Source organism: Melospiza melodia, chromosome 17 (assembly GCF_035770615.1).
Source record: "Melospiza melodia melodia isolate bMelMel2 chromosome 17, bMelMel2.pri, whole genome shotgun sequence".
Taxonomy (NCBI): domain Eukaryota; kingdom Metazoa; phylum Chordata; class Aves; order Passeriformes; family Passerellidae; genus Melospiza; species Melospiza melodia.
This window is the reverse complement of record NC_086210.1, coordinates 10,991,308-11,018,847: the sequence shown is the minus strand read 5'-3', so window position 1 is coordinate 11,018,847 and position 27,540 is coordinate 10,991,308. Positions and strand designations below refer to the sequence as shown.

General features: G+C 48.1%; 1 protein-coding gene across 1 annotated transcript; it reads right to left on the bottom strand.

Moving 5' to 3' along the window:
* Nucleotides 1-201: 201 nt before the first annotated feature.
* Nucleotides 202-27,540, bottom strand: LOC134425973 (cell division cycle protein 20 homolog). Its single transcript, XM_063170971.1, has 11 exons — nt 27,251-27,540; nt 5,864-6,060; nt 5,238-5,383; nt 4,512-4,608; nt 3,444-3,572; nt 2,893-3,089; nt 2,171-2,265; nt 1,598-1,829; nt 1,363-1,488; nt 1,074-1,191; nt 202-380 (listed from the first exon to the last, which is right to left on the bottom strand). Exons 1-11 carry the CDS (start codon nt 27,538-27,540, stop codon nt 202-204), a joined length of 1,806 nt encoding a protein of 601 aa, XP_063027041.1.

Sequence of the window (27,540 nt, the reverse complement as noted above, 5' to 3'; positions counted from 1 at the left end):
TAAACTGGCCCTTAAGACCTAGGTCTCCACTCCTTGCCCAGATCCCCAGCCTCAGGGAGAAGGACTTGGGTTTAAGAGGCATGGCTTCTTCTTCCATCAGACTCCATTAAGAAAAAGTCAAGTTAAGCAGTTCATTAACATTTAAAATACTGTACAGTGTGTAAAACCAAATATTCCCCTCCCCACAACAATCCCGTGTTCTCAGCGGATGCTCTGGTGAAGAATACCGCTTTTGGCACTGTTTGCCTTCTCTTTCTCCTTCTTCTTTATGGGATCCATCTCAAAACAGCACCAGACCTGCACTGTTTCATCAGCAGCTGCTGAGGCCACTGATGTACCATCAGGACTCATGGTCAGGTTCAAGATTCTATCAGTATGACCTTAGGAGGAGAAGGAATGTGCAATCAGGGCTGAGCTGATCAGCACATGCACATTTACTCCTGTATGCTCCCATGAGCCCTGCCAGCTTGCATAGCTGTCTCCCCAGTGGCTGTGGCAGCATGATTTCAGACCCCAACCATACACTTGGATCAATGGTATCTCTTCCACAGCCCCGTGGGCATGCTTTACTCCTAGCAGCATGGCCCTGGATACTGTCCTGTATCAGTGATGCTGCAGGCTCAAACCAAGGAGTGCAGCTGTCCTCAACCTCTAACAGCCCCCCACCCAGGCCCTGTCCACCTATAGTAGGAGTCTTAGTATCTGTAAGTAAACAAAAAGGGGGAACATAGTAGGAGTCTTAGTAAAATATCTGTATTGTATATTGAATATCTGTACATAGGCCTTGCCCTGATAAGTCCTGGTTGTTTTTGATGGGCTGCAGCTGCAATGTCCTTAATTGGGCTGCATCTGTAGCTAGTGAAGATAACTGGGATAAAAGGGGCTGGGCTTGGCCAGTCAAGCTGAGCTGACAAGGAGCCCTGACGAAGAAGGAGCAACAAGCAGGAGAAGAAGTCAGAGCTGTGAAGAACTGCCCCCAAGAAGTATCACCGAGAAGGTACCAGACTTTTCAGAAATATGATTGCGACAGTATGGGACTTTAGAAATGCAACAAGATAACAACATCCACCTACCTTGCAGCTCTGCAGCCTTGGTCAATATTGGATACTTCCATATAACCAGCTGATTCTGTGCAAAGCCATGGGCTGAAATGAGTTCCTTGTAGTTTGTGGACCATAGGATAGAAGTCACCTGCAAAGAGGTAGTAACACAGGTGAGGCGAGGTGCATGGGCTGATGCTCACCACTCAGAGGCGAGCATGGTCCCCATCCTTCCCTGTGCCTCTGGGCCTGAGGAGCCAGCAGCTCTGTGTAGGTGTGCTGCCAGAAGGTGTTTATCTCCAAGCTGATGTTCATCTCTCACCTGGGAACGGGTATCAACAGCACTGAGGCAGGCGCCAGAACACACGTTCCAGATGCGGATATGTCTGTCTCTAGTGCCACCTCCAGTGGCTAGAACATTCATCTGCCATGGGCACCACGCCACAGCCTGAGAGAGGAGAGTTCATTTTAAAACATACAAGAGGCAACCTGCACCCAGCCAGTGCTGCATGCCTGCCTTGCACACACATATCCACCCGCGGCAGCTCTGTGCTCACCTTGACAGCACCATGGTGCTGAGTGAAGGTCTGTACAGGAGCAGAGTCGCCACCCCCACCTTGGGTGCATGGCCAGACGTTCGCCAGACTGTCATTGCCACCACTGGCCAGGTAGCGGCCATCCAGAGACCATCTGAGTCCGCACACCTCGTGTGTGTGGCCAGCAAGGGTGGCCACGTGATGCTCAGCCACTCGGACATCGTGGTGATGGATGTGCCCAGTCTGTGCACCACTGCAGAGAGAAGAGAAGGCTTGCAGGGTCAGGCTGCACATTTTCACCCAAATCCATTTTTGTTGTTGCAAGACTGCTATACCTGCCACTGGGTTTCAACCAGTGTTACCAGCAACACAGGTCTGTTGGTGTGAGTGAAACACCCACACAAGCTCTTCACAGCTTCAGCACAAATTGCAATACAGGAAAGAGGCCTTCTCCTCACAGCCCGAACAGATAAGGCTGAGAAAGAATCCCAAGCCAGGACAAACTTCTCTCTGCCATCCCTAACCCATGCCACACATAGATTGAGGGATAGGAGTTTGCAACAACTGGAAACTGCCCTTGACCCACTGCTTTACCTGGAGAGGATGCAGCTGTTCCAGCCGAGGGTTCCCACATGGGCGCAATGGCTGGTCATGGTTCGGAGACGTTTCTGCTGCTCAATGTCCCATAGCTTATAGGGGCCTGAGGAAATATATGTATTGCAGTAAAAGATCTCTGTACTGTATAAGTGACCCTGCCCTGATTCCAGTTATTGTAAATGGGCTGCAGTTGCAATGTCCTTGATTGGGCAGCAGCTGCAGCCCGTGGAGGTGGCTGGGATAAAAGGGGGTGAGGCATTCAGGGAGGGCTGCAGAGGAGCCCTGGCTGAGAAGCAACAACAACACTGCTGTGAAGACCTGCTGTGAGAAAACCACCCAGAAGGTATGAGACCCTAGAAATATGATATGCAACAACATAAATGCAACAATAGCTGGAAAGGCAAAGCAAAAAGTTCTTCAGAAGAAACCCAATCCTGTTTCTATGCCCTAGGAACCTCTGGCACAGGCTCTGGCATTCAGCTTTCTCAGTAAGGGAACAGAGAAAATGTGTATCTCATGACTATAGCATAGAAGGTAACGCTGCTTATCAGAAAACCCCCAAACCAAACCCTGCCTTGCACACTGGGCAGTTCCACCCCACACCAGGGAAGACAAATCAGGTGCATGGCATCCTTCCTCTGCCAACCAAGGTTTTGTCCCCAGGCCCCACAGTTCTGTCAATCCCTTGAAAACGCCTCTAGTTTTACTCCTGCATTCACCTGAACCTCAGCACTACTTGTGCCAACAGCAAGGTAGTCTCCATCTTTAATCCATGACACAGAGGAAATGTAAACATCTGGATGCTCCGTCTGCAGCAGGGGGATAATCTCCCTAGTACCGTAATTCCACAGATAAACAGCGTCGTCCAGAGCCACTGCCAGGAAGTTCTGGGAGCTCCAGTCTATGAGACTCAGATCTACACTTTGAAAGAGCAATGCAGGTCACACCATGCTTGGCTAGAGAGCATGCCCTTCACCCGTGCTGCTGCAGCAGGTGTGGGTGCACATGTGCACACACACACGTACAGGTGAGGGGCAGCCTTCTGAGTGTCACTATGCCCAGCTGCTGGGGCCAGGTACCCTGCTCCAAGGCATCTACACAGTGCCCTAGACCACTGTCCCTGTAAGGCCACACAGGGACACCTCAGAAGTGGTCTGTGCTAGCCTGGGTACACAAAATAATACAGACAGCCCAGTTACACTGTCCTAGGAACAGCAATCCAGTGCAGAATGTTCTGGATGCCCAGCACTCAACCCTGTAGCCTACTTACAGTAGTTGTTGCGGATCGCTGGTGCATCCAAGACCTGTTCTGGCTTTGAGGGAATATATCTGCTATTCTTCCTGCTGAATCCAGGTGCCATTTTCTGACTGTAGAGCACTTTCATGTTATTCTGATAGCCTGTGTGCAGGGGAACAGGTTTGTTAACCTGAGTTAGTTTCCTCCCAGCTGAGTGCTGCTCACCCAACTAGGAATCCCTTGGAGTGAAAATAAAGCCCTAAGAGAAACACTCACAAGCCTGCAGTGCACTAAAATCACTGGCAGTATGAACTGCTGAACAGGGGTGAGCTACAATTTCCTCATTCATGGAAACAAATTTAACAAACACTTGGGTTTTTGAATCCCATTCTATTTAGTTGCAGTTTAAGCTAGAAAATGCACAGCAGAGAGTTTGATGCTCTTACAGACTTCATGAAGGTTTGGAACCTGCAGTACAGGTGACTGTCACCGACATCTTTTCATAAAAATCCTTTCTTTAGGATTTTCCCCCCTTCTGAGAAGCTGTGGCCTCAGCAACAAAATGTAAACAATGGTTATCTGCTGCTGGGGAATGCAGCAGGTGGATGCGAGATTGGTCTTGGGTGAATGTTTGGACTTACTGACCACTAACGGCAGAGCTGGGTCTCACCCTCTGCTGAGACACAGCCCTTTGTTTATTCATTCTTTTTCTATTCTTAGCTTAGCTAGCTTCTGAGAACTTTCCTTCTATTTCTTTTAGTATAGTAACAATGTAATATATATCATAGAATAATAAATCAAGCCTTCTGAACATGAGGTCAAGATTCTCGTCTCTCTCTTCTCCCTGAAGACCCTTGCAAGCCCTGTAACAGGTGACCAACTGGCAGTCATAGCAACTCTCCTAAATAAATTCACTGTAAATGTTATGCCCTCCCTCAACCTCAGGAACCTTAAGAAAGGAGACTCCAGCCTGTACTCCTGAGAGTACAGCTCTCAGAAACCAGTTGATTTCTCTTGTGACCACACACAGAGCCTTTGTGTTGCTGTTCCCCTGACCTGATCTCTCCTGCTGATTCAGCTCACACAGAGCCTATATCATACCTTCTGGAGCATTCTGGGGTTTTCCTCTGAGGTGGAGGATCTTTGCCTCTTCTACATCAAAACCATTCAGATTCACTGCCCAGGCTTTCTGTTGCTCCTACAGAGACAAATCACCCTCAGTACAATGCATTTAAAACAATTCCCACACTGCAATTTAAACAGACACCTAAGTCCCCTTCTCTTAGAATCTGAAGATGTTTGACTGTGCTGCAAGGGTCAGTCACACAGGGCAGGTCAAAGGAGTTTTTCCTCAGACTTTCATACATCGTCCTGCTCACTTTTCACACAATGGCAAATTCAGTGTTATTGCCAGTGGGAAAAGCCACAGCCACAAAGCGACCAAATGCTTCATAAACAGATTTCAGAACACAGTGTAAAACATTCCAGAAGTGTTCCCTGTGGAGACATTGTCCTAGAATAGCTACCACCAGCAGTTTCACTTTGCATAGGCTTACAGCTTTGTGTTTTTGTTGCCTGCTACATTTTAAAGCCTCATTAGTCAAAAGCTAAATTTTGCTACCAGAAGCAGCATAGGCTTAGAGTGCATGGCAGTCTCTACAGCTTCAATCTCATCCTAAGCTCCTGAAGCCCAGAGCTGCAAGTAGTGATGGCTGGGACTTGTCAGTCCTGTGCGCCCACTTGATAGAACCTATAGTTTACTGCTCTGTAAAGGGGCAGAAAGGAGTAGCGGTTGTTGGAATAATTGTAACTTAGCAACACGCTCACCTTCTTGGTAGGGGAATCCTCAGCAGGGTCATTCTCTTTAGTTAGGAGGAAATTTGCCATCTCCATCTGCAGAGTGCTGTGGTTGGGAATGTAGCGATTCCCCCCAGCCTTTGTGGGGGTGCTTTGAATTTTGGATCCAGATTTACCTGCATTCACATATGAAAATATTGTCTTACAGCTATTTAACAGCCTGTATTAGAGCATTCATGGGAGCAAACCCAACACACTTCCACATCACACCCACCAGACAAGTAGGACTCTGAGGTCTCATGCCACCCAGTCACAACTAACTTATATTTTCCTCCCTGCCACCAAGTTGGTTAGGGACTGTGTGGAGCAACTCCTTGGGTCTAGTGCAACAATTCCCGCCCACACTCGTCCTAGCATACAGCTGTGCCAGCAAGGCTCAGCTGGGCGAACAGCAGCTCGCCAGCCCCAGTGCTCAGAGCTCTACCCCTCATGCTGGCAAGGAGGTGGGTGGCTGTCAGGAGCACAGCCCACCTCCTCCTGCCTGAGCAGCAGCCGGTAGGGCAGCGTGGCAGAGAGCCCAGAGCCCCGTGGCTACGGACAAGCAGCCTGGGCGAGGCTCCCGCACTCAACCTCTGCCGCTGGTGGCCGGTGCTCACCTGGTGTCTTGGACGGCGTCTTGCTGGAGCTGTGGGAGCGATTGGCCGGCTTCCTGGGCGACACGCCGACGGGGCTGGGCCCGGGGCCGCTCTCCTTGGCCTTGCGCTGCCATCGCGCAGGCAGCGCGTTCAGGATCAGCGTGTCCAGCTTCAGCAGCCCGTGCAGGTCTGCCTCAAACAGGAACTGCGCCGTGGTCCTGCGGGCGGGCGGCGTTAGCCATACCCACCGGCCAGGCTGAGCCTACTCCAACAGGCCCCGCCGGCCTCCCCACGACTGGACTGTGCAAGCGCTCCGGCCGCTCCTCCCCACCCACGGACACCCACACTCTCCCCAGCCGCTCCTTGGGACACTCCATCAGCTGATACGCCCTCCCTCTGCTCCTCGGAGGTCCTTGATCAGCCGGCACCCCTTCCAGCCGCTCTTTGGGGCTCTCTCGGATAAGCGACATTCTCCCTTCCCCTACCGTTCAAGGGCAATCTCATCCCTGCTCTTTTCCTCCCCACCAAGCTTTGCCTCTGCCCTGTGCCCCTGGGGCTGCTCTTGGCCAGGCAGCCTCAGTGGGAGCCAGCACTGGCTGCAGCCCCAGTGGGCCCCCCCGGACAAGGCCCAGCAATTAGGAGGCCAATGAAAGCTCTGGGCAGCAGCAGAACCCTCAGCAGAGTTCTTTGGAACATCAAGGACTGGCCACACCTACACTGCAGCCTCACTGGGAATGTTTCCTATGTACAGTAGACTTTCAAAAGAAGCTGTTTGAGGGAAAGGTGAACTAAACACTCACCCTTTTCTCTTCCAGCAAGTCCAAATTTGGACAGAGCATAAGATGAAGATAAGCTCCAAAACAAGCAGGCCTGCCAGTAACCCTAGCCAGAAGCCTGTTCCCTGACAGAAACCCCTTCCAAGGCCCTTCAGGGAATCGGAAACATGTGCTGTGGTTCCAGCTGCACCTGTGGGAGCAATGGGGAGCTGGCAGCACGGTGGATGCGGGCAGGACGTTTTCCGTTTCCCCCAGAGATGGGGCCTGCAGGCACCTTGCCGCCCCTTGGCGCAGGCTGTGCCACCCAACAAAGCCCAGCAGGCCGGGAGGAGAGCCCGGGGGCTGTGCAGCTTCTTGGGCAGTCGCTGCTTGGAGGGACACGGGCCAAACCCATCCCTGAGCAGCCACTGCCAGCCCTGGCCCTCCCTGCCCTGTGACAGCTCCCCCAGCCACAGGGCGCAGAGTCAGGCCCAGTCAGGACCCAGTGCAGCCCCTGCCCAGACGGGAGCCAAGGCTGGCTCTGGCCCTGGGCTTGCGGCAGGGCTCCCGCTTGGGGCTGCTCCTGTGCCTTGGGCCTCTGGGCACTCATGGCCAGCTCCGGAGCAGCTGCAGCTGGAGAGACGTTGGTGCACAAGTCCACATTCCCCGGGGCTGTGAACGAGCTCCGGAGGCCTCAAGGCCTCCAGAGATGCCTCCAGCTTTGGCTGCTGCTGGGCCATGCAAGGGCAGGCCCTGGATGAAGAGCTGCTGTCACACAGCCCTGCCAAGGGCTGAGCCCTGCTGAGCCTGTGCCCGTGCCCATGCCTTTGTTTGGCTTGGCCTTCCTTCCTGCAGCAGGGGCTGCCAATCGGCCTCTGCTTCGTTGGGGAAACACCTCCTTCTGTCCTGCCTTTTGGCCCATCACTTGAGAAACAAAAAGTACACCTTAACAGATGGAAAAATTCTCCATTTCTTTAATGGCATGTTCAGGACATCATGCTTATGCAAAATCGGGTGTAATCAAAAAATCATCTGGTCTTTTTCAGCTGGGCTGGACCCTCCTCCAAACAGCTGCCAGTGCTGTGCAGAAGTTGTGAGTGGATTGTGCAGGGCGTGGGCAAACACGTGCATGGCTCTGTCCTGGCACCTGCAGCGATGCCCCCCATGCCTAGCTTTGGGATCTGAGCTGGCAGCTCTCCCAGGGGAAAGGCCTTGACGTACCCTCACCATCTCCCAGAGACTCAATCCTGAATGTGGGTTGGGAAGCCAGATCACCTTTAGCAACAGGCTCAGCTGCAACGAAAGGCAGGACAGAACAGCTCCAATGGCACTGCTGAAGATTCTCCTTCAGGCCCAAGTGGCAGTGAGGGCACCTGGGTGATTGGTGCCCTCCAAGGCACTCCCTTGTCTCTGCCTTCTGCTCAGGAGCAGGGCCAGAGGGACCTCGTGCCTGCAGTGGCCCCACACTGGGAAGGAAGGAGCCCCATGCGGGGCAGTCGGGGCAGAAAGGACTCCCTGGAGCTGCCAGCAGCTCCAAACACAGCCCCAGGCAGGGCCAGGGCTTGGCAGTGGCAGCAGGAGCAGCTCAGGCTCCCTGGGGGTGGCAAAGGAGCTGAGAAAGGCCCAGCCCCCAGGCACAGCCCTGGGCCCAGCCCCTTCCCTCTCTGCTCTTCTCTGTGGCTGCACAGAGCACACAGAAGGACACAGTGCCATTGCACATGGGAGGAGGATGGGCAGCCAAATGCCCCTTCCTCCCACTGAGAGCGATCCTGTGGGATCCCTCAGGGCTCCAGAAGGGAGCAGGGTAAGGTTTCCAGAATTGATCAACCTTCTGAGGAACTTAAGGGAACTGGCTCATGAGTAAGCTCTTGCCACACCGACATGGATTATTCTGTCAGGAAAGGTACATTCAAAACATGTCTCCAACATCTGGCAAGGTCTTCAAAGCGCCATTCACCAGCATTTCCAACTAATCCAAGTCATGATCCCAGTCGAGAAGGGAGCACAGATGCTACAGAACCATTTCCATGGTGTGCTGGGATCCCCTTCTGCCTTGGGGAATTGGGCACTGCAAGGGGGTGGGGTAAGGCTGTGGGAGCCTGTGGCTCCTGGTCACTCTCCACGCTCTTTGCAGGTCCTGTGCAACATGCCTGGAGGGGCAGCTGGAGCAGCCCAGGGCCCTGGGGCTCTCTCCCTCCCACACAGGAAAGCCTCACTAAATGCTTGGGGAAATCTGCAGTGCCACAGCTGTCACTCCCAACCTCCGTCCCTCCCTCCTGCTTGCCCACCTGCCCATGGAACAGCTCCCACAGCCAACAGGCACGTATCCAGGCCCTCTCAGGACACACTGGAGCCTTGCTCTCCCCCTCTGCCCTTTCCCTACCATGGGCACCCCGTGCAGCCGCTCCCAGGTTTCGGGACGTGTCTCCCACGGAGGGAGCCCAGCAGGACAGCTCAGTACCCGAGTGCCCTAAGCCTGCTGGGGATAATTCCTCTGGGCTGTGCCCATCTTGTCTGGGCTGTGCCCGCAGTGCCAAGCAGTAGAGAGGGCAGCTCAAGCCTCAGCAGGGCTCAGGCCCAGAGGCACAGCAATTACCTCCTGTGGCTGTGCCTGGCATCGCCTCCCTTCCTGCAGGAAATGCCACCTTCCATAGAGCCTCTCTGTCGAGCCCTTGAGAAAGGAGGAGGCACAGCTGGATCAGATGTAATCACTGCACATCCAGGAGGTGGCTTCTTCAGGACGCAATACTTGTCCAAGACATGGGTAAGGATCAGGAAAATCCTGATCCCCCCTAACCATTGGGGCTGGCTATGACCCTGCCTCCTCCAAGCAGCCACACCTCAGGACATTACTGGGGACTGGGAAAATGCAGGGGATCCCTGGTGAGTTGGGGCTGTGTGGCAGCTGATGCCCAATGCTTTCCTGCAGAGGCTGGGGAGAAGCTGCAGCCAGGCCAGGCTGGGAAACAGCCCTGCAGGGCATGGAAGCAGCAGCAGGGCAGCGAGGCTGCCATGGATCCCTTCCCGCTGTTCCGGGCTCGGCGTGTCCAGACGTGCAGCCAGAGCCCTTGGCTGCTGAGTCCCAGGACAAGGCTGAGGGAAATGCACCCACCATTCCCTTTGAGCAGTTCTCTCACAATGTGCTTCAGGATGTATTTTGGCCAATTTTGGGGAAAGGGCAGAGGGGGAGCGAGGCTGCCATGGATCCCTTCCCACTGTTCCGGGCTCTGCTCTGACATGGGGGACCCTGGCTCACTCTAGGATCTCTCCCAGGTCTCCTCCCAGAGCTTCATCCCACAGCTCAGCCCCAAGGGCCAGACAGGTGTTAGGAATTTCACAGCCTACCATTGGTGACTCATAGTCAGAATGCACAGGAAAACTCTAGCTGTGTTTCAAAATCCCAGATGCTGTGTTGCTTCCTTCCCACTGCAGATTTTCCATTGCCCCAGCCTCAGCCCCTGGCAGCCTGCCTGGATGTTCTCCCCGCGCCACTTCTGTAATCCCACTCGTCCAGGTCCTCCTGGTTCTGTGGGCAGCTCTTCGGGCCACTGAGGCCCTGTTCCTCCTTTGTTTGTGAGCATGTCCGAGTGAGAGATGATTCAGGGGCTCAGCACCAAGGCCTCCAGCAGCAGTGGTCAGTTCCTGAGCGCGCTCGGGGGCCACAGGCAGCTGCCCATGGCTCTGGCAGGGATGTGAAGGGGAGGCCGTGCAGGGGAGCAGCCCCCACGCCCCAGCCCTGCCCATGGGGGCCTGCAGCCCGTGGGGATGGAGCAGCAGTTTCTGGGGTGACAGAGCCAGCAGCTGGGCACTGCAGCACACACTGCACACATCTACTGCAGGTATATGTTAGCAATATTGTGTATACATGCACTCCAAATTGACAAAAATCAGGCTAAGTGTAGCTTAATTTCAGAGGCATTAGGGAAGAATTATTACAGCTGCTTTCCTGGCTGAAGTTTGGAACATTATACTTTTTTTTTAATACTTTGTAAAAACAATCTCTGAGTGTGGAAAGGGAGTTTTTCAATCACAGGGGTTCTTGCTTCACTCCAGGAAAAGTGTAAGTCAGTGTACCAGGGAGATTTTCTCTTAACATATTGCTGAGTTCTCATGCTGCCACTCATTAGTAGAAATGAAATAATTTCTCACTGTTTATGTTTGATTTTTGTTTGGAAACAGTAGGGAAAAAATGTACCCACTGTCAAGATTTGGTTCATGTGGATCAGGTATTATTTCAGCTGCATAAGTTGAGGGAGGAATTCACAGAGGTTATCCCAGGCAGAATCTGGTGCTGATGCTTGTGCCGTTGGAGTCTGGAGTGGGCTCTTCCCTAGCACAACTCACCACACTGAGCTGCTGGGCATATCTCGTTTGTTTTCTGGTTTTTACTACTAAGAGCAGCCAGCATCATTTAACAGTACCTAAAACAGATTTGTTGGTTCCTCTGAATAAACTCAAACTGTGAGTTTGAGTTTCTCCAGGTTTCAGCCTGGAGAAAAGGAGGCTCAGGGGGAGCCTCGTGGCTCTCCACAAGTCCCTGACAGGAGGGTGGAGCCAGGTGGGGCTCTGCTCCCATGGGAACAGGGACAGGACAAAAGGAAAAGGTCTCAACTTGCACCAGGAGAGGTTTAGATTGGAAATTAGGGAACATTTCTTCTTGGAAAAGGTTGTAAAGCATTGGAACAGGTTGCCCAGGGCACTGGTAGAATCACCATCCCTGGAAGAGCTCAAAAGACATATTGACGCGGGACTTGGGATGTGGTTTAGTGGTGAACATAATGATGGTGGTGCTTGATGGTTGGAATTGATTTTTGTGAAGGTCTTTCCCAACTTTAAGGATTCTCTGATTCCATGATTCTAAACAACCCAGTGACAACATAATCAAATCTCTCTTGGTGTACATGACTTGGTTCACTCTCTGATGTTTTCTCCACATCCATGTGCCAATGCATCTTCCAGCACATGGAAGAAAAAAACCAGGTGTGAAGACTGGAGAAGGAAAATGAGCCCACATCACTTCCTTGGGAAGAGAAGAGAAGATCCGGCAACTTCCAGAGGGGAGGAGAAACAGAAAAAAGGTTTGAGAAGCTGAAGTAGTGGCAGAGGTACCAGGGAGAAGAAATAAGAGATGAGAGAAATGGTGGCTATGAATTGCAGGGCAGGCAGAGGACACCAGTGACCCAAACAGTTTGTCACCTCCTGGCCATTAGGCAGCTGACCCCAAAAGTTCATCTCTGCTCAAAGGGCATGCACAGCCTCGCCCACCCAGTACAGGTGCAGGAACAGCATGAGGAAATGGGAGGGGAGTGTCATAAACAACCTAAATACTGTCATGCATTTCCAGCAGGTTTTGCAGCCTGTACTGAGCATCTCAGTCTTGGCTGCATTGTTCCCAGACACCAACACCGTTAGAGCAGAGGGAGCTGATTTAATCAGTTGTTAAAATAATCAAATCATTTCATTTTGAAGTCAAGTCATTTGAATGATAAGGACCATTTAAACCTTGCTACTCAGCAGGCAGAAGATTGGGCTGAAGCCAGAGCTTTGAGGAGCAGCCAGATAGGGACAGGTAGAGCCAGGGAATGATAACATGGCACCCACCTCAGTTTGGGAAGAATCATTTGCCCAGCAGGAGCCCAGCTCCAAAGCAACATCCCTGGAAACTCTGCATCATAAATAGCAGGGAGTTCATTCATGCAGCAAAAGATTTCCTGGCCTTATTTACCCTTCCACATTTGCTGCAGCTCTTCATTTCAAAAGCCATGTAAGTACCCTGTGCTGGAAGGCTTGTCCTTCCCCTGCTCCTGGATCTGCACCAAGATGTTCTCTGTTCTGCTGCTGACTAATGCATCTCCTGGCTCCCTACCACTGAAGGAAAAGAAATCTATTTACAAGACACAAACAGCTTTGTGTAAATCACAGCCATGGGCTGCCAATTGTGTGCTCTCCCAGCCCAGCAGTGCCTCCTTCCCCCAGCACAGAGTGCTGCACTAGTGCAGCTCCAGGCGCTTGTTGCTATTAGGTCATGTCACCAGGGACTGGAAAGCACCAGACTATGCTCCGTGTCTTAAAAATCCAGACGTGTGATGATTATCTCATGATAGCCATCATAGATCCTGTGGTAATGCTATTTCTAATCATTTAGCCTTCAGGAGTTCTTAGGCTGGGATGAGCCCATGCTCCGAGCTGGAGCAAACTGTGTGCTCCGGTCTACTGTGTGAAACAATCACTGTGGTCCTAGTGCTGCCTCCTCCCTGAAAAGATGGAGCTGTTACATTCTCCTGAGTCCACATGGTGGAACCAGATAATTTCTCGTTGGGAGGATGTACAGCAATGCTCAAACCACTAATATCACTAAATATAGTTGCATGAAATTAAAGAAGAATACCCTTACTTTCAATTATGTGAGATGCAAAGCTGTGTTTCGTGTCAGGTACAAACAGGCAAACTATGTACTTGCGAATGCGAAATGTGTGGACATTGACAATGAGAGAGCTGTGAATTCTAATAATAACTGAGGAAAATAAAGCATGGAAAAAGGCCTTCGAACCTATCTTTTGTTTGCAATTAACCCTAGTTGATTTAGGAGCATTGGAATTAAGGTGTTAAAGATGTTGCTTTTTGCTTGCATTTAATCCATAGAAAGCTCTGCAATAATAACCTTTTGAAGGATAATTTTAGAATATTACTTGTATCCTTGAAACTATGGCTTTGAATATATATAAAGGAAATATGCTTATCTCATGCCTTATTGAAGCAGAGAAAAAGAGCTTGAGAAAGGAAAATGAACATCACCTCAAGGATTTATAGTTTTGACCAAAGGGAAGCTGGACATCACTGTTACGAGATTTAGAGTCTCTGCAATTAAAAGGTGGACCCACATCTGGGGAGCTGGACCCCACCAGATGGGATTCGTCTTTCTTCTTTCAGAAACTGGACCGTCACCATCTGGGGATACTCCTTTGAGATACATCCTGAGAAATTAAAATCACAATAGTGTTTAGAATTGTGATGTAATATTTTCCAATAAAAATTGCTGATGAGTAAAAGATTAGAAATAGAAACTGCTGAAAAAAACTGATGAGTACCCCTATAAATACCTATAACCATCAATTATCAGTGTGCAGTTGGAGGGAAAACATCTCCCACTGTACCCAGCACTGTATTGCTCATACTTTACCATATTAAACAATAAATTGATTGCTGCTTGAATATTGGCCTAGTCAAGCTTCTTATTCATAACAATGACTCAGCCTTGTCTGTCGCGGCTCAGCTGGCTGCACTGCTGGAGCTCTGTAGAGAGCTGATCCGGGAGGCTCTCTTTGCTGGGGCAACCTGAGCCAGCGGGGATTTTCCTTTTCTTTAAGATTTTTTTCCCTTTCGTTGCATTTCTTATCCTTTGTATACATAAATATAGAATGTGTTATAATAGAGATAAATAAGAAAAATATAGAATGTGTTATAATATACAGACTCTAAGGAGATTTCTTTGCTGACTAGGGTCCGCAGGGCAAAGGGGAGGAGGGGAAAAGATGCATGTGCTCAGCCAGCTGCACAGGCATGCAGTGCTGCAGGGAAAATGGCCAGAAGCCCCTTGGCCTCTGGTGGTTCTGCTGAAGCCTTTGTGCTGCCGACAGAGCGGCTGGGCAGGGGCCGGGGCTGCGGGGATCCCTGCCAGAGCGGTGCCTGGCAATGGCCACAAGCCCTGTGCCAGGCAGGAAGGACCGTCCGTGTCATCTTTCCCGTGTGCTGCTGGCTGCCTTGCTGAGGGCTCCCAGGTGCCTCTGGATGGGGCTGCTCTGGAGCTGCTGTGGGGCTGCGGGGCTGCTGCTGGGCAGCTTGGCCGGGCTGGGGCAGCCCCTGAGGGGCTGGGGCACTGCCAAGCCCTGAGCAATGGGCTGTCAGAGGCCACAAGCAGCGCCCTGGCAACCGTCTTGTTCCTGCCAGAGTTGACTTGCAAGACGCATCCTGGGCACTCTGCAACCAACAGCATCGGTGTTGTTGGAAACCCAAATGCAGGGAAATCTCAGACCTTTGGTCTTGTCAGCAAAGCTTAGAATTAAACACAGGATTTGGTCTGAGACCTTGGGAAGGGCTTCCAAACTTAGGTGCTAGAAGCGAGAATGCAGATTTCTTGTTTATAGCAGAGACACGGGGAGGAAAGTTGAAGTGGAGGAAAGTTTAGAGTTTTAGAGTTCAGGATCCAGAAAAAATCAAATCAGTTCCAATGGTAAACAAGAAGTTTAGGATGCAGTGCTGTAGGTTTGTGTGTCATAGCATGATTGGCTAAGGAGGCTTACACTGTAGCAGGATGTGGGAACCCAGGAAATTCCTCTGGCTGCCCTGCAGGACTGGAGAGCCTGTCAGAGGGCTCAGAGGCCTTGGCACAGAGCCCAAGATCCCTGTGCCTTTGATTTAGCTTTTGGAAAAAACAATTACCAACCTTGTAGGAAGAATGACAAGCCACAAAAGTTTAAGCAGAATGATAGTGAATTTATCACAGAGTGGAAAAATACATTTTGGGGCATTTTAGAATGGGGCTTCAGGAGGGAAGATGGAGGAGTCTGGGCATGTCCAGCCTTTCTCCGTCTTCTTCTTGGCCTCCATCTTCTGATGTTGGCACTTTTAGGCTGGTTTAGAGTAGAAGCTGACTGTCTAACGTAGATGATAGGTACTGGAAAGTAACTGCAAATATTGTACACGTAGTTGTTTTTAGTATAAAAAAATAACACCGCCCCGGGGGAGGCAGAGTGCCTTAGACTGTCTTGTTGAGAAGACTTCGGCTGGACAGGAGAAAGAATTTTATAGATAAGGTACAATAAACAACCTGGAGACCGAGAAATGAAGAGCTCTGACTCCTTCTTCGACCGCTGGGCTAACTTATCTTCGGGTCACTCTGATCAGCTAGAGACCCCGAGAGCATGAGTCCATAAGACGAAATATTGGAGATTGGGTCCAAACCACAAATATCCTTGTTGGCTGTGTCTTCTTGCCGAAGAAATCCTTCAAAGCTCTTGTAACTACAAGTCCTGCGGCCCTGTGAGCCATGTGGGGGAGATGTGAGCCAAACTCACCCTTTCTGTCTATGTAGAAGAGAAGAAAAAGCAATGGCATCATCTAAAAAATTCAGAGGTCTGCTCTCTAGCTTGTTCCAAACTCCTTCAAATCCTCCAAAGTGTGATTTAGCTCCAAAGAGATGACAAGGACTCTTAGTGCTGCCTCTTTGACTCCAGAGCAGCTGCTTTAGAATCTTTCACTTTACCCTGTGTAGTTATGTGCCAGCAATGTCTCATTTGAAGAAACTTTCCCAACTGACTTGCATGGAGGCTCGTTTGAGGGGTATTTGAGGAGAAAGGCTCCCAGCAGAGGTCTGGGCTTTGGCCTAGCTGTGTCCCCTGCTGATTGTGAAGTGTGCCATCAGCTGCAGGGATTTCTGGGCTGAAAATATCATCAGGACACTTGGACTTGCTCTTTTTGGCCTATAAAAGCTGGATTTACTTTTGGGGCAAATTTGGAGACCTCATCTCTGAGGGGATGGACGACCTCGGATTTTCCCAGTGTCTGGGAATTGTTCCCCAGGTCTTTGGTGTAAAATCAGGCTCCCCAGAAAGTGCAGAACTGCGAGATGATAAACAATTTAGGCAATTGATGATGCATCTTTCTAAATCGCTCTCCTTTCTCTCCTTTTGTGAAATGCAAAGCTGTGTTTCATGTCAGGTACATACAGGGAACGCGTGTATTTGTGATTGTGATATGTGTGGAAACCGACCATGGGACACTTATAAAGATGAATTCTAATAATAACTGAGGAAAGTAAAGCTTGGAAAAAGGCCTTTGAACCTATCCTTTGTTCGCAATTAACTTTTATAAGTCTTAAGGTGATTCAGGAGCCTTTGAATTAAAGCTTTGAGCATGTTGCTTTTTGACAGGAACTTTCTGTTTGTAGCTAAGCCTTAAAGAGTTTTGCAATAATAACCGTTTGAAGTATAATTTTACAATATTGCTTGTAGTATGGATCTTTGAAACTATAGCTTTAGAATGTATAAAAAGGAAACACGCTTATCTCACGCCTGGACCAGACAGTGAAAAGCAGCTTGAGAAAGGAATATGAACATCAACTCAAGGACTAATAATTTCGACCAAGGGAAGCTGCACATCACTGTTATGAGATTTATAGTCCTTGCAATTGTGATAAATAGGTATGATTCGTGCTGATAAAAATTGAAACAGTAATCAATATTGATACAGTAACTAATATCTGGAAATAATAAAATAAGTCAAAAATAGTAATGCCAAAGAGGAGAGGGAGAGGAGGGGCTCCACCCCCCTTTTTCCAGCAGATGTTCTCAAGGACTACAGGAAAGAAGCTGAAGATACAGTTGCTAAAAATGACCAAGAACCTGGTTGGGTCCAAGAAAATGCTAATTATAAGGGACTTATTGCTTTGATATGTAGATGCAGTGATACTTTAGTCTTGGCTTACATTGTACTGGCTTGGTGCGCATGTGTAGCCCAAAGGTGAATTAAAGGACAGGGCCTTCATCAGTGACGACCCCCAAAGACTTGTGCGACCACCAAACCGAGTGGTGGCGCATGCGTGGTAAAGGTGGTAATAAAGGCGGAGACAGAAAAGTGACGAACCAAAAATAGGAGGAGATGGCATTGACATATGGCATATAAGGGGTGATTTTCACTTGGCAAGCTTGTACGTGAAGTGGCAAGGGTCGTTGAACCCTGCACTCCGTACCCCACGGCATCTCTTGCTTATGCGCTATTATTGGAACCAAATTATCCCTTATTTTAATCAAATTATATTGTATCCAATTTTATATTTTTCATTTTAATTATTCAATTAAAATTGTTACTACTTTTAATATTGTTTGGGTTTTTTTTAATGATGGGATAATTGGGCAAACATAACACAATCAAAAGGTAAAGCCATGTCTGGAATCTGGACCCCACCGGCTGGGAGACTTCTTTCTTTGGTCAGAAGTTGGACCCTCCACCACCTGGGATACTCCTTTTGTAGGATACATCCTAAGAAAAACTAAATCACAATAGAATATAGAATTGTGATGTAAAAATTGGGAAGAGAAAATGCTGATGAGTAAAAATTTGGAATAGAAACTGCTGAGAAAGCTTATGAGTACCCCTATAAATACCTGTAAGCCACAACTATCGGTGTGCAGCTGGAGGGAAAACTTCCCCCACTGTACCCAGTGCTGTATTGTGCATACTTTACCAAAATAATTAATAATTTGATTGCTGCTTGAATATTGGCCTAGTCAAGCTTCTTATTTGTCGACGGAAGGGAACCAGGACATCATTTTGATCATCACAGGCTCGATTTTATTGATCAGTACGGCGGGTTAAATACAGTTAATAATGAGCTTCATACATATTGCAAAAGTTGAGCTCAGGATTGGTCAGCTTGCATATCAGCACCTACGCCTACTTCTACATTCCTATGGTTCTACTTTTGATACTTTCTACATATTCTTAGGATGTATTCAGGGCTAATCTCAACTCCCTATCCTCATGTTGCAGCAAGGTCGCTGCTGACTCTTCCTTTTAGCTTGCTGACTGCTGACTTTTCTCCTTCAGTTTAACCAGCGGCATTATGTCAGTGTGGCCTTTCTCAGCTAACCAATTATTAATAATGCTCTCCACATTTCCCCCGTTTTCTTCTTGTGCAAGGAGATTAGTTTGCCATGTTTTTGCTATTGTACGGCTGACCATGTTTTGGATACAGTTAAAGATACAAGGCAAGATAAGCAAAAACAGTAAAATTACACCCGGCAATCCTATAGCATAGATCACAAGGTTCCTCAGCCACGGTCCGAGTCCCAGGCCTTTAAGCCATTCGTCAATTCCTAAACCGTCTTCTTCTTTAAGTTTGTGAAGTCCCTGTTGTAACTCTTTTATCTTAGTGTGAATGGACACTGAATGATCAGACAGATTCATGCAACACATTCCCTCGAACTCCTCACATCCATGCCCTTGTGCTAAGAGCAAAAAATCTACAGCAGCTCTATTTTGCAAAACAGCATGGTTAACACTTTGCACATCTGCAGTTAGCATGTCTAGAATTTGTGATGTCTTGTTCAGCTCATTCTTTGCCCAGCATCCTAATTGTTTTGCTAAATTCATGGCTTTATTGGCAGATCCTCCTGGTAAGATAGTTGAAACTACCACCTGCTTGAATGTGCCCCAAAATCGTGGATCTCCTATCTTGCTGCAGTCTAAGTCATGTATGCTACGTTTTTTCCTGTTTGAATTCTGACTCAGCTGCATTAGCAAGGACACATTAGGATGAAACAATGACAATTTTCCCAAAAAACAGGGTCCACCCTGTGGTTTAGCTGGTATACCATTCCATGCCCTGTCTCCACAAATCAAAAATATTCCTGTGGGTAATTTCATTGGTGCTGTGATATTTGTGCCGTTACATTGACTGTAATGCTGTGGAGAGAATTCACTCACATTCAGGGATGAATCTAGGGTGGCCCATGTTTCTTTAGGTTGGTTTAAATTCTGAGCACCCGAAAGTTTGAAGCTAAACCATCCACCAGCTGTAGTGTTAGATATGCTGGCATTTGTACTTCCAAAAAGATCCAATTCCTCAGGAGGAGAGTGCAAAGAGGTGTTAAGTGATTGGATTAGTAAGCATTGACGATAGCCATCACTCTGACCTGCAGTATACCCTTGTTGCACTGGCAATGTGATGTTTGACATGTTAGACATACATAAGGTTTGATTGTTTATCAAACTACAAAATTCTCCAGGAGACCACACCGGAAGTCCCACCAGGCATGTTCGAAATGGGTTAGTGACTCCTCCAAGACTAAGACAAAGTGATGATTGGTTAGTTTGATTAGCAAGCGTTACCCATAAATTTTCCCTTGGTTGACTAAAGTGTGTTACTCCTACTGCCTCACTTGCTACAGCATTGAGCAGTATAACAAAAACAAACCTCATTTTTCTTTCTGCTTACTTTGTTTTTTCTTTCTTCGCTGTCTTTTCCCTGGTTTGCTAGATTGTCTATTGTGAGGCTGAGTCAATTCTTGAATATACTGATCTAATTCTAAATCAGCATCCTTGCTCACAGGTATAGCACGAGGTAAGTTTGAAGGCAAATCAGCTTTGCAGCGAGCTGCTATGATGCGTGAGGCTTTAGTAATTTCAAATATTCTAAGGTTTTCCTGTAACTTCCACCTAAGATATGCTATAACCACTTGTTCTGCACTCTCAAAGAGCTGTAATCCTGTCCGTCCTGGCAGGCCAGTACTTTGTTCAAGAGCTCTAACCCAGATATGATTTCGAATCCACTTTCCAAAACAAGATGTACACCATAAATATCCCAATGACTTCTGTGAATACCAATAAACCTGATTACAATCTGCACAATGCAAAGCTACCCATGCATAGCATTTATCTTTATCCCTTTTGCAAACATAACAAGGAAGCGAATGTAAGTAAGGACCAGTATAAAATTGTGTATCTTCAACCCAAAGCAACCAATTCAATGGTGGTGATCGCAAAGCCTCTTCAGCCTTTTTACTATATGAGGCTAACAGCTCAAGGTCTTTCTTTAACACAAGGTGTATCTTATTTCGTAATCGTAGTTCTTGTTCGTTATCCTCCTCAACAACTATATCCTCCCGAGGGTCCCACAACAGCAAAATTGTTCTAATCATAGAAAATTAATTAGCAATCACTGATACCCCTATTCAAATGAGACCGTTCCCCTTTTTGCCTTCTTCTTCTTATCTATCTTCAATCTTGCTGCTCCTAATTTCACTGGTCCTGCCACTTTCAAACTTAATTTTTGCAACTTATCAACGCAGCAATCTAATGCTCTATCAGGATCCCCTTGGAAGGGTCCTACAACTGAATGCTGTGTTAAAGGCACTAATTTCCTACACCTTATAGAAACTATACGTGATTTACTTTGAACCTTAATTCTATTTACAATACATTGTATTTCCCATTGATAATAAGCAAGAACCTTCTGTTCAGGAGACTCATAAAGATTTAAAGCTATATATGCGTTTTGCCCCGTTTGTCTCCTTAATTCATCTTGCCAGCTTTTACCCCACGTGTGCTCGTGTTTACAGGTATGACACCACAAATCCCGTAATAATGATTGTTCTATCCAAAAAGTTCTTTTACAACCCCCACAACGTAGAGCTATCCAGGCAGCACAATGTGAATTGTGACAGTCAAGGCAATGTAGTTTCGCTGGATCTGTTAAGTGAAAAGTTGATAATGAGTCAATGAAACCAATCAACTCCTGGGCCGTCCGGTAGTGGCGTGTCAGTGCTCTGTCCACCGCTTCCGAGTACCCCTTCAATTGAAACAGTAGTGGTTGTAGGACTAGAAGCAGTTTCTTCCCCAGTCGCTCCTTGTCCTCCTCCGTAAGGCGATCCACCAGAGGCTGCATCAAAAACAGGTTTAGTCCACTTAGCAGGCACCCACAAAGGCCCTGTAGGTGAGGAAACACAAAGATACCCCCGACCCCAATATAATACCTTTGCAGGTTTTTCCCATAATCCTGTACTTGGGTTCTTATACTTAACCCAGACCTCTGCTTCCTTAGTATTTTCCTGACCTGACCTCGGATGATGTTTAATTGCAGGGGGGGTATCATCTTCCCCAAAAATGCATAAATGATTAATCACATACAAAACCTTAGCCAAACATGCTTGTGGATCTGTCAAATCTTGATGTTTTTCAATATACTGCTTAAGGGTACCGTTTGCTCTTTCCACTATTGCCTGTCCAGTAGAAGAGTGTGGAATACCTGTCACGTGCTTAACAAACCACTGATTCAAAAATTTCCGGACCCTAGCACTTACATAACCTCGACCATTATCTGTTTTGATACTCTTTGGAACTCCCATAACAGCGAAACAACTTAACAGATGTCTGATAACCTGTATAGCTTTCTGTCCTGCCTGAGCCGTAGCCCATATGTAATGACTATATGTGTCTATGGTGACGTGCACATGCTTGACTTTACCGAATCTAGCTACGTGTGTAACATCCATTTGCCATATCTCATTTATTTTTAAACCTCGAGGATTAACCCCGATGCCTAGACCTATCCCACCATTATGATAACTACATGTTGGACATGCTCTGACAATGGCCTTAGCTTCTGACAAACTCAGCTCAAAGTGTTTTGCCAAACCTCTTGCATTTTGATGATATCTACTATGTGCTTCTCTGGCCAATGTGTGCTTGTCAATAGGACAAGAATTATCAATGGGTAGGGTAACCAATTTATCTGCACGTTCATTCCCTTCTCCTAAACCTTCAGACCACTTATGGCTCCTGATATGAATCACAGAATATGCTGCATTTCTTTCTCGTAAAGCCTTCCTTAACTGTATCAGTAACTCATACAATCGTTTATTGTTCACTTCCTTAATTGCTGCTTCCTCTATTCGTTTGACTACTCCTGCAACATACATAGAGTCTGTGACCACATTTAAAGGCTCCTGTAAGTTGGACACCGCCCATACTACTGCTAACAATTCCAAAGTTTGTAAGCTATCTGCAGGGTCTGCTGTGAGGAGTTGATGCTTCCATTGTCCTTTTTCTTGCCAGGTGACAGCAGCACGCCTTGATTTCTTTCCTGCATCTGTAAAAACTGTAATAGCTCCTTCTATGGGGTTTTCTTCTCTCAAAGGTCGAGTAATCCAGTTCCATTCTGTCATCCATTGCAAAACTCTAGGCACTAATTTACTAGTCTCTACTTTAGCAGGTGACATCAATAATGCTTCTTGTAAATTCTTTGAATTTATCAAGTACCAGTCCAAGGTTTCTTTTTCCATAGGTAATCTAATAGTAGCAGGTTCTCTACCATCCACTTCAAGAATTCTGAGACGCCCCTTTTTGATTAATGCAGCCAATTGTTCAATTTTTGAAGATATTGTTTTCTTATGCTGTAGTGGTGGTGATAACCATTCCAACACCCGTATCTCCCCCGTTTTCTTTTGCAACTGAGAGAGAGCACCAAGCAAGTGGCAGGGGCTATTCCAAATAGTAAGGTCAATGGGGTGGTCGAGTTGTCGACGAGACACATACCCTTGCTGTACACAGTTACTAATTTGCTGCAAAGCAAGATGATGCTCCTTTGTCAGGTGTACAGGAGTAGTAGGGTCCACACCTTTTAACAAAGGTCGTAGGGCTTCTAATAAGTGATTTGGTACTCCCACAATAGGCTTCAGCCACTGTAAGTCTCCCAGCAACTTCTGTGCATCATGTAGAGTTTTAATGTCCAATTGTAATTCCAATTTTTGTGGTATCACTATTTGATCCGTCAAAGTCCATCCCAAATATTTCCAGGGCTTTGTAGTCTGAATTTTCTCTGCAGCAATAACAAGTGAATATGCAGCAAGAGTATTTTTAATGGTGTTAATCTGTAAAGAGGAGAATGGCTGTTGCTGTGCAAACAAAATATCGTCCATGTAATGATATATTATAGTTGCTGGCCATTTACGACGTAGTGGCTGTAATGCTGCATCAACATAAAGCTGACATAAAGTGGGAGAGTTGCGCATGCCCTGCGGAAGAGATGTCCATTCAAATCTTTTATCTGGTTCCCCACGATTTATTGCTGGTAAAGTAAAAGCAAATCTCTTCATGTCATCAGGATGCAGGCCAATAGTGAAAAAACAATCCTTTAGGTCAATAATTAAAAGTGGCCAGTGTTCTGGAATCATAGCTGGATTTGGAAGACCAGGCTGTAAGGCCCCCATTGGTTCCATTTGGTCATTTACAGCCCTCAAATCATGTATCAAACGATATTTCCCTGATTTCTTTTTGATTACAAAAATAGGTGTATTCCAAGGGCTTGTGGACAGTCGCAGGTGTCCCTTTGTATATTGTTCCTGTACCAATTCATGGGCATGCATAAGACTCTCCCCTTTTAATGGCCATTGCTTAACCATCACCGGTGTATCCGTTTTCCAGGTGAGTGGAATGGGGAAAGTCCAAGCAATGGCAATTACCCCAAAGGGTGCTGATTAGTTAACACCACTCCCAATTGTGTTAAAATGTCCCTTCCAATTAAACAGGAAACTGTAGGAGGCAGTTGAACAATTGAAAACACAGCAGATATTTGTTGATTCTCAATGCACACAGACAAAGACGGCGACCTGCTTGCCAATGTAAATCCTCCTACTCCTGTGAGCATGTTTGATGAAGGAAATAGAGGCCAATGTTGTGGCCAGGCTTCTGGAGAAATGATGCTAGTATCTGCTCCTGTATCCAATAATCCATAAAGGGTTATGCTTTGATGCCCATAGGTAATTTCAACCTTTTGTTTTGGTCTATTTTGTAAATCCACAGTTAAAAGTGTAACACCGGTAGAGCCAAAACCTTTTTCATCCCGTGCTTGCCCAGTAAACGATTGTATTCCTGATGTCATTTGTGACAGTGGTACCAATTGTGCAATGCGTTGTCCTTTTGTAATTTTAATCGGAGGATAAAGGGTGTAAGCCATAATTTGTATTTCCCCTGTAAAGTCCGCATCGATAACACCAGGCAAAACAAATAATCCCAACATAGTTATAGAGGAACGTCCCAGCAATAATGCTCCACATGTTTGTCCATTTAGTATAAGAGGACCCTTTATTCCAGTGGGTATCCTCTCAGGCCGGTTCGTCATTAGTGTGACGTCTACTGCTGCTGATAAGTCCAAGCCGAGGCTCCCGGTTGTTGCGGGTTGCAGACAGGAGGTGGCAGCGATGTCACGGCAGCTGTTGGTGTCTCCGATGTCACGGCGGCAACTTGTGTCTGGGCGCGGCCCCCATGATTCGCGCTCTGCAAATGGTTTCCCGACCGGCGCCTACAAGCCGTAGTGTTGTGGGAGCTGGATCGACAGTGTTGACACCATACCCCATTTGCTCGGCACGTTCGGCGTGTATGTCCTTCGTTGCCGCATCGGTAACACTTGAGGAATGGCTTCGAGCCCCCTTGAGTGAATGCCAGAGAGCCATTTCGGAGAGGAGCAAGAGCAGCTAGCACCTGATTTTGGGTGGACTCTGCTTGCTTTTGCAACCCCAATCCTAATTCCTTTAAGGCTTCTGCTATAAATGCCTGTGAAGCTGTTGGCATTAATGCCATTCGCTCTAATGCTTCCTCAATAGTCCAATTTGCCCCTAAAGTAGCTAACACTCTCTGGGTTGCTGGATTGCTATTTTGCAAGGCACACTGCTTCAATAGCGCCCCCTTCATGTAATCTGCCATACCAGCCCGATCTATAGCAGTAGCTGCTCTATCTATAAAATTTCCAAATGATTCTTCCCTTCCTTGCTTAATACCCATATAAGCCGGTAACCCTCCTGGCTCTTTAACCATATCTATTGCAGCACGCACCAACCTCATAGACTCTCTAAGTTTATCAGCTCCCGATATCATCTGTGCCTCTGTACGCAAATATGCCCCTAAGCCCATCAGCTCCTCTACTGTCACCCCATGTAATGGGTCTCCCTGGGCTCGTTGTACAGCAACCGATTCATTTACCAACGCGTGCCAATGGGCATTAAATAATAACTGCTGATGCTGAGTAAATATCAACCGAACTATTCCTCTTAAATCATTAGGACATAAAACCTGAGTATTAAAAAGATAATCTAACATTTGCTTAACAGGTTCACTTTTTACTCCAAACTGACTAACCGTAGAACGTAGCTGAGTTAACAGCTTCCAATCTAAGGGAGTATATTCTGCTATATTATGCGTAAGGTTCCCCTGTGCATCATACTGTGGTGTGTATGTAACTGGACATGCAAGACTAGAAGCTATTTCCACCGCCTCACCATCCCCCATTTGCATTACTTCTTTCGCCAAAGCAGCCCAAGCTTCCCTCCTCTGTTTAGCCATCTCCCCCCATGGATCACGGTGTGCCCCTGGGATGGGATCTGGCCCTTTAAGGGTGCTATGCTGCTGGCGCTTCGGTGCAGACACCGAGGTTTCGCGCGGGGGGGGCAGTGAAGCAGGGGCTGGCTCGCGCGGGGGAAGCGGGAGCCCCCCCTCCCCCGCTGGAGCTGACAGTGAAACCGGAGCCGGCTCAAGCAGAGCCTGCCTGCGGGGGGGGACCAGCCCCCCCGCTGGAGCCGCCTCGGGCGGGGAAATGGGCCCCTCCCCCACCGAAGCTGTAACCGGAGCCGGCTCATTGAGGGGAAGCGGCGGAGGCAAGGCTGGCGGCGGAGGCGAAGCTGGCTTGCCCCTCCCCCCACCATCCGACTCGCCCTCCCCCTCTGACAGGAAAGGTGCAGACGGTTCCACTGCGCCTATAGAGAAATCCTCCACACCACTTTGCTGGGGACTCTTAGGCATAAGTACCTTAGTTACAGAGGGTGCCAGGGGATCATCTTCACGACCATACCCTATATTCCTCTTATGAGCTTCTGTTGCCCTTTCTGCTGCCTTTCTCTCAGAGACCTGCTGAAGTAACGTGTTATACACCACCCGCCATAACTTCCCGAATTTCTTTGCTGACTTATCATCATCTAGTACTGTATCCCACAATATTTCCCCAAACTTTCTCCACTCTGATAACTCATGAACTGTATGAGGATTAGAAAAGATACCCTTAGCATGGCCATAAGCTAATAACCCTGGTAACTCCTTTTTTAAATCTATCCCTTTTATCCCACGCCGCTCTAAATAGGCGGTAAATAAATCATATGCCGCTTGCCTATCCATACCTATTAATCAGCGCGCGCTGTTGCAGCTCTCCAGGCTCCTGCGACACGTATTGGCTTAAGTCACCGTTGTGAACCTTAAGGGTGCTTCAAATTCCGGCACCGTCCCAGCTGCAAGGACCCAAACCCAACTTCCGGACCGTGGCGTAATCCCTTTTTCTTTTAATCCGAGAAAAAGGGCAGAGATTCGGTTATGCCCGCATTCTCCACCATTTGTCGACGGAAGGGAACCAGGACATCATTTTGATCATCACAGGCTCGATTTTATTGATCAGTACGGCGGGTTAAATACAGTTAATAATGAGCTTCATACATATTGCAAAAGTTGAGCTCAGGATTGGTCAGCTTGCATATCAGCACCTACGCCTACTTCTACATTCCTATGGTTCTACTTTTGATACTTTCTACATATTCTTAGGATGTATTCAGGGCTAATCTCAACTCCCTATCCTCATGTTGCAGCAAGGTCGCTGCTGACTCTTCCTTTTAGCTTGCTGACTGCTGACTTTTCTCCTTCAGTTTAACCAGCGGCATTATGTCAGTGTGGCCTTTCTCAGCTAACCAATTATTAATAATGCTCTCCACACTTATTTATAACAGTGGAAAGTCAGAGAACCTGAGATTTTACCCCTAGAAAGACAGAACATTTTCTGTCTTTCCCCTAACATTTACCTCAGGTTTTGTCACAACATTATCTCTATGTGACCTCTAGAAATTAATCATACTTTGCCCCAAAAGTACGTTTTTCCCCTAGAGATCACCTCAAATCTTCCTGCTCAAATATCCACTACTCAACTGATCACCTCCGATTTCATTATTCTCACAAACCAGTGATTGCCTGAACTTTAAAGCCCAAATGTTCACTCTGTGCCCTACTGGTGGCACCAGGTAATTCCAGCATTCCTGTGTTAGGAAGTTCTGTCCCTCTAGGCTACTGCAGCTTCACCCCCGGCAAAGTGAAACACTCCGTGGCGCTGTGCCAACGCTGCCGCATTCTCCTCGGTGTGTATGAGCGCAGGGCAGCCCCGGGGCAGCTCCCCCAGGGTTTCTGGAAGGCCGCCCGGCGCCCGACCCCGCGGGGCGGCCCCAGCGGGTTCCAGTTGCCGCCCGCGGCTGAGAGGAGCGGGCGGCGGCGGCGCAGCGGGGAGCGGCCCGGCCCTGCCGTGTCCCTCTGGGCGAGCCCACGGCCCCTCAGCGGCCCTGGCGTCCCTTCAGCCAGCGGCAT